Raw genomic sequence first — 7,349 nt, 5'->3', positions numbered from 1 at the left:
AAAAATGAGCGAGGAATGACAAAGTTCTGTTTGTTTAAAGTAGTGCTTGCATTTCCATAATTTTATTAAACGAATTCGTTTTTACTGGCTGCCTGCAGTAGCAACAAGCAAAATTGACAAAAAGACTTAACTCCGTTTCGTTGACAATCAGCCGTAGATGAGAGTCTTCATGCATGGCTGATTGTCAACGAAACGGAGTTAAGTCTTTTGTCAAATCTGCTTTTTGCTACGACAGGCACCCAGTGAAAACGAATTCGTTTGTTAAAATTATGAAAATGTAAGGGCTACTTTAAACAAGCAGAACTTTGGTATTCCTGGCTCATTTTTCTTGATTGAGGTATCATATGAAAGGGCAGAAACTCAACTTTCTAGAAATATGAATTTTTCTTTGAAATTCAGATACCGCCCGCCAAATGTCTTTTTGGTTTCCTTCCTTCAAATTGCTTTTAATCACTCATGCGTGAAATATGCATCACGTGGGTAGCATCAACTGAAAGAAGAGACTCTAAGCTTTCCAAATATGTATCATTCATTAATTATGGTTGTGATTAGGTTATGATAAAACATCGATACTTCTCGGTTTCGTTTTTTCTGGGACGCACTGTCTAGCTGAAAAGACAGATTGGTAAAAAATTATGTCAAAGTAAAATGTTCACTGTTGGTCACTCAAAAATATTTCACTTGAAATGAATGATGAAAAAAAAAGATATTGTTCTTTACTGCTTTTCTAAAGATTTAATGAGGGCCATCATCATCGTTTGCATTTGTTGATTATGCTGTTGCTGTTGTTGTTGTTGCTGAAGAGCTTGTTGCTGTTGCTGCAGCATCTGTTGCTGCATCAGTTCAAACCGACGCTGTCTGATTGCTTCTTCAGCTCCCCGTCTTTCTTCTTCCTCTCGTCTCCTCTCCATCTCTTCAGCTCGCTGTCTCTCCTGTTCCTCTCTTCTCTTCTCCAAATCCTCCCTCTTCATCTCCTGCTCCAACTCCATCTTTCTGTCTAGAAAAGCAAGAGTATCTCGCCCTTTGTTGCGCTGCCTTTTTGGAGTGGTACTGGTGCCGGCTTCGTCTTGGTGTCTAAAATGCAATATTTAAAAAAGAAGAGAAAAAGTGTCAAGCGTGTAAGATATTCAAGAGCCTGCATGATGTGGTGCGGGTACTGCATTCACCTCGGTATCTAACATGAAATATAAAACATAAAAGAAAAAGGAGTTTTAAAGTCAATCTACATGTTGTACATGAAGAACATTAACGAATGTTGGTTTACATAATACTAAAAATATATTAAAGGGATAATTGAGTTTGGTATAGAGGGCACTACACAAAATAATTTTTTGGTCAGATAATAACAAATTCGATGATAACGGCTTTTTACTTAGTCATTTGTAATTTTGTTTTCCTTTCATGCATGTTGAGTTATATTTGTTAGTTTGTAATGTAATGGTGTAGGTTTTATGCATTCAATCAGCAGATGTATGAGATTTATTGTATTATTACCAACGCTCCTTCTCTTCTCTTTCCTTTTCTTCTCTGCAAGTCACACTCTTTTTTATTTATATTTTTATTGTTGTATCTAAGTTGAGGGCTGAGGGCACGTCTAGCTACTTTGCTTATTTCTGTAGCCCTCCTGCATCTAATGTATGTTAATTATGCATTCAATATATTTGTTTAATTTCGTTTATTATCTGTATAAAATTATATACACTTAAAATATTGTATCAAACCATATTATGTTCATGAAAATGTATGATGAAAAAAAGAAAAAAGATGCAGAAACCAATAAATCAAATCAAATCAAATCAAATCAAATGTGTGTTGAGAGGGGAGCAGAGGGGGTGTTAGGGAGTACACCTAGAATTTGTTAAATTTGAAAAATCTTCTGAAAAATACCTCTTCCTTGTTTCTCCCATTGTCTCGCAGGCCCTCTTCCTCAGCTCTTCTCCTTCCGTCTTCTTCTTCTGTTCGTCCCCTCTCTCCTTTGGAGCCAACTCTATATCCTCTTCCTCTTGCATCATCCTTTCAACGGCCTCTCGAATGCCCAGCTCCTCCTCTGTCTCCTCTACTGCAATGCCACTTGCTGCCCTCTCTACATTGTTCTTGGCCTTAACCTTGTCCTTTAACACGTGGATCCTATCCCTCACCGCCCTGCAGTCGACCTTGTATCCCTTTTTGACCATCCCCTCTGCCACCTGTTGCCATGCTCTGGCCCGATCGCTCGTTTTATAACGAAATTGGAAGGGGTTGGCTAGGGTCACCTCCCCTATTAGTGCGTTAACACTATTGTTGTCCCAGGACATGCTGCAGTACAAGAAATGAAAAACAAAACAATGATTTAGATAAAATGGAATTCTGAAATCATCATAAATGGTACTAGACCTATACATGTGTATCTATCTTGTAATAATGAAAAACATCATATCATGAATGCATTATATTTTGGCGTTATCATTTTTTGACAAAAAAGGTGGAAAATGATTGTACAAAGGATATTGAGTCGAAAACACATACCCATTCATGCATGTACATTTGAAATTCAATGATAATGATATTGTTCTTACATGTAGGCCTAGGGATCTATAGCTATAATTTAAGATGATGCATGTAATGGAAAACATACCGATTCACAGATTTTGAGGGCTTTGCCTTTGCTGCTTTCACTGGCACGGTAGGCACCACCTCGCCAACCTCCTGTAACAAAAAGATGAGAAAGTAATTTGTAACATTCTGACATTAAAATTTCCACAATTATCTAGGTCTAGAATCTAGTTCAAAGTCATAATTTTGAATGCGCTGGTAAGATTAAGAATAGGGTGTCTGATCGCGCACCCGATGTTGTGTGCTAAAATCTTTCCCATAGAGATTGCACACATCCCTATGTGGTCTACATGCATTGCGCGACCAAGCAAATTTGGTCAATGATTTTATGAAAAATTTGAAATTCAAACCTTTATAACAAATGATCCTGAAGGTGAAACTCAATAAATGTGGTGTCATATGAAAGGGCAGGTTTTTCTCCATATTCCCCATAGGAGGCCACCCCCCGGAATTCTAAAAATATCTTGCTCAAAACAGCGATTTAAACATCGTTTCCATGGTAACTCGGAGATTTACCAATTTCACGAACCGCCCCCCCCCCCCCCCGAGGGATAAGTTGGGCCAGCTGTAATCCCATGCACTTATTTTTTCTCTAGTCCCAAGGGATCATTTGTTACAACAGTTTGAAAATACCCTTGCTTCACGCTTTGCATATCGTGCTGTGCATTAGCTGTGCAGCTTTTGAGCAGAAATTATAACTCTGCGTGAACCACTTTTCTGTCCATTCTGACCAAAATGCTATGAATATTGCACAGTTTTTGAGGGGCTGTATCTTTTGATAGAAACATCCTTTCAAGAATGAGAGTGAGACTGAGTGAGAGAGAGAGAGAGAGAGTGAGCTGTCTGACTCTGACTCCGAGTTGAGTTATTGTGAGGTAAAACCAAACAAACCCTAGCCCTAACGTTAGGGTCTAACTTTTAGTCTTATTAGGCTAGCCCTGGCCCTAGCCTGTAGGCTAGCCTAGGGTAGCCTGGAAAACACTTGCAAACAACACATTTTCAGGGATGTTTAATTCAGGACACAATTTCAAGGAGAGTAGGCCCGCAATTTTGCACGATCAGAGGCTATTAATATTATAGCCATCAAGACTAGGCGAACACTCACTCAGACAGAGACGATAAACTGGCAATTAATGCACAACAACTTAGCAATGCAATGCAATGCCCTGCGCAATACAGTACAGACGGGACTACCGCACGAAGTATTAGCACAACTTGTCTCGACCAAGCCACAAAACGGCTTTTATCATCTTTCAACAATTCATTATCCAATTTTAAAACGATTCATGTTATATCCATAGTATAGTTAAGAAACAATAATCGATAAAAGAAACTCACCGAAGATCCACTTGCTTTGAAATTCATGTTTTAATCTCAAAATGTTAGTCTCAGCTCAGTGTTGTTATTGTCTGCGATAGAAATTTTAGACGAATAAAGTTCCCGGGCCAGCTATACGAGCTCTCTGATTGGCTGCTGATTCACTTGGGTTGTCAATTGAGAACGAACATAGATTTGGCCAAAACCCGTTCTAGATTTTAGGGCCTCAGCGGTCATCCAACTGTTACTATAGTAACTTCTCGATTTTGCACACGAACCGCAGATTCTAATTCCCCAATGAGTTTGCGAAAATTGCCTATTAGTCAAGGTCAAGGTTGAAAACCTTACCGTGTTTTGTCCATATGCCTATACATATGTGTGTCAAATATCAAAGCATTTGATTGAACCATTACGAAGTTATCTTGCTAACAAAAAAGTGGGTCAAAAAAAGAAAAATAAATAAATAATAATAAATAAATAAATAAAGGCAATTTTAACAAAAATATAAGGTGGTCTGTATTAGATACAGCCCACCTAATAAATAAATAAAGGCAATTTTAACAAAAATATAAGGTGGTCTGTATTAGATACAGCCCACCTGATAATAACTAGACATAATACTTGTTTGGAACAAGTATAGGTGGGCTGGTCAACTTAAATTTGAAAACAAAATAGAGCAAAATTAAGCGAGATACTGCTTGAAAATTCTTAAAAAACACTATCATGTAGATTCATTACGTGAACGAAATTCACCTTCTATAGTCATAACACGCAAATTATGAAATTTCTGACATGAGGCCTTTAATCAAAATTTTCACTCTGATGACGTCATCAAAATGAAAAAGGATTGGTTTTAAACTTGTAGAAAATTATCTTAGCTACAACATATTAAAATTTTGAAGAAAATCAATGAATATATACAGAGATACAATCAATTTTCCATAAATATGCTGACGTCATAATATGCAAATTCGTATTTTGAGTTCCAAGGCCATTAAGATGATGTCACGATACACGTAATGGCCAAATGAGACATGAAATCATATTTCTGACTCATACTCTATCTAAATATGTAAAAAAATTGAAGGTCACGGTTCATTCCGAAGAGCTATAACGGATTTTGTATAGGCATGTTTTTGCCCATATATGCTATGTATTAAAAGAGCTCGCGCGCACAGACATTTATCTTGAATTGACGCTCATCTTGTTAATAATGGTCATAAAGAGATAAACATGGTATCAAATTCCTTGAAAAAATATGAGAAATATCATGAAAGAAAAAAAAATGGCGATTCTATGTTTAGTAATGTTGTTACGCGCGAAGACGCGCGCGCATGCTCGTACGCGCGATTTTTTATAAAATGCTTTATATGACCTGAAACGTATGCAAATTTTTTTTTAGATGATTTTGAGCATTTAAAAATTTTGCGCGCGCACTGACGCGCGGACGTACGCGCACGCGCGCGTTTTTTGACCTGAAATTAACCGGACTGATATTGACCTTGATCATGATAAACATGAATGAAAAATACCTTTTGGTTATGGAGATATGATCATGAGATGATTTTCAGAAAATTTCACAAAATGGCACCTAGATGACGTCATCAGTCAAGGTCAAAGTTGAAAACCTTACCGTGTCTTGTCCATATGCCTATACATATGTGTGCCAAATATCAAAGCATTTGATTGAACCATTTCAAAGTTATCTTGCTAACGAAAAAGTGGGTCAAAATAAGAAAAATAAACTAGATTTGTAATACTTGTTTGGAACAAGTATAGGTGGGCTGGTCCAACTAAAATTTGAGACAAAATAAAGGGCACATTTGAGAAAGCTTGTTGTCTCAGCTACAACATACTCGAAGTTCAGCGTAAACGAAGCTTAAACGACAGAGATATTGCTCGCGAATGACGGGAATGTAGAATCGAGTTTTGAGAAAAAATCATGTCCCTTAGAGAATACACGCAAAATGTGAAAAATTGACATTCCTCCTTTAATCGCAAAAATACGCCATGATGCTTTTGTCGAAATGAAAAATCGTGAATCAAAATTTGTAGAGAATTGTCTTAGCTACACCATATCGAAATTTGGAAGAAAATCGAGCAATATTTACAGAGATACAATCGATTTTCCATAAATATGCTGACGTCATAATATGCAAATTCGTATTTTGAGTTCGAAGGCCATTATGATGATGTCACGATACACTTAATGGCCATATGAGACATGAAATCATATCTCCGACTCATCCTCTATCTAAATATGAAAAAATTGAGGGCCCCCGTGCTTCACAAAGAGCTAAAATGGATATTTGCATAGGCATGATTTTTTCTATATATGCTATGTATTACAAGAGCTCGCGCGCACGGAAATTTAAGTTAAACGTTCGATCATTCCGTTATTAATTGTCATAAAGAGATACAAATAGTATCAATTTGTTTGTAAAAATATGTGGAATATCATGAAAGAAAAAAAATGGCGATTCTATGTTGCAAAATGGTGTTACGCGCGAAAACGCGCGCGCATGCGCGTGTGCGCGATTTTTTATAAAATGCTTAGAATGGCCTAAAACGTATGCAAAATGATTTTGAGACGATTTTGAGCATTTCAAAATTTTGCGCATTCCGTTATTAATTGTCATAAAGAGATACAAATAGTATCAATTTGTAAAAATATGTGGAATATCATGAACGAAAAAAAATGGCGATTCTATGTTGTATAATGGTGTTACGCGCGAAAACGCGCGCGCATGCGCGTGTGCGAGATTTTTTATAAAATGCTTAGAATGGCCTAAAACGTATGCAAAATGATTTTGAGACGATTTTGAGCATTTCAAAATTTTGCGCACGCATTGACGCGCGGACGTACGCGCACGCGCGCGTTATTTGACCTGCAATTGACCGGACGGATATTGACCTTGATCATGAAAAATATGAATGAGAAATACCTTTTGGTTATGAAGATATGATCATGTGTTGATTTTCGTAAAATTTTACAAAATGGCGCCTAGATGACGTCATCAGTAAAGGTCAATGTTGAAAACCTTACCGTGTCTTTTACATATGCCTATACATATGTGTGCCAAATATCAAAGCATTTGATTGAACCATTTCAAAATTATCTTGCTAACAAAAAAGTGGGTCAAAATAAGAAAAACTAGAAATTTAATTCGTCATGGGGACGAATTAGGTGGTCTGTTTTCAATTTTATGATCATTGAAAAGTCAAAACAGAAAAAAAAAGTGAAGAAAAAAAATTGTTGGAAACTCCCGGACTCGAACCAGGGACCTCGAGGTCGGAAGTCAAGCGCGTTACCGATATGCCAAAACATTTCCCATAGAGATTACACGTAAACGGAAAATAGAATTCACAAATCCCACTTTATAAGTGAAATATGAGCATGATCCCGGCATCTGATCGAAAAATAAAGGGCACACTTGTGA

General features: G+C 37.0%; 1 protein-coding gene across 2 annotated transcripts; it reads right to left on the bottom strand.

The window, feature by feature from the left end:
* Positions 1 to 578: 578 nt before the first annotated feature.
* On the bottom strand, positions 579 to 4,223 carry LOC115924446 (vicilin-like seed storage protein At2g18540). Of its 2 annotated transcripts, none has more exons than XM_030986528.1 (4): positions 3,698 to 4,223; positions 2,615 to 2,685; positions 1,888 to 2,295; positions 579 to 1,074 (listed from the first exon to the last, which is right to left on the bottom strand). In XM_030986528.1, exons 3-4 carry the CDS (start codon positions 2,292 to 2,294, stop codon positions 717 to 719), a joined length of 765 nt encoding a protein of 254 aa, XP_030842388.1. In that variant the 5' UTR covers position 2,295; positions 2,615 to 2,685; positions 3,698 to 4,223; the 3' UTR covers positions 579 to 716. The 2 variants fall into 2 exon arrangements, with proteins under 2 accessions (XP_030842388.1, XP_030842387.1); XM_030986527.1 differs by having other exon boundaries at positions 3,931 to 4,223.
* Between the last annotated feature and the right edge of the window lie 3,126 nt (positions 4,224 to 7,349).

The sequence above is a fragment of the Strongylocentrotus purpuratus genome, unplaced genomic scaffold (assembly GCF_000002235.5).
Source record: "Strongylocentrotus purpuratus isolate Spur 01 unplaced genomic scaffold, Spur_5.0 spur5_scaffold_16, whole genome shotgun sequence".
NCBI lineage: Eukaryota > Metazoa > Echinodermata > Echinoidea > Camarodonta > Strongylocentrotidae > Strongylocentrotus > Strongylocentrotus purpuratus.
This window is presented reverse-complemented; position numbering and strand designations above follow the sequence as displayed.

What these genes read in the sequence shown, in the direction of transcription:
- LOC115924446 (XM_030986527.1), bottom strand. Translation starts at nt 3,957, where the DNA reads ATGAATTTCAAAGCAAGTGGATCTTCG. An exon ending in TCAAAGCAAGTGGATCTTCG is followed by an intron (nt 2,686 to 3,930) that starts GTGAGTTTCTTT and finishes TTTTTGTTACAG; the next exon opens with GAGGTTGGCGAGGTGGTGCC. An exon ending in ATGGGAGAAACAAGGAAGAG is followed by an intron (nt 1,075 to 1,887) that starts GTATTTTTCAGA and finishes ATTGCATTTTAG; the next exon opens with ACACCAAGACGAAGCCGGCA.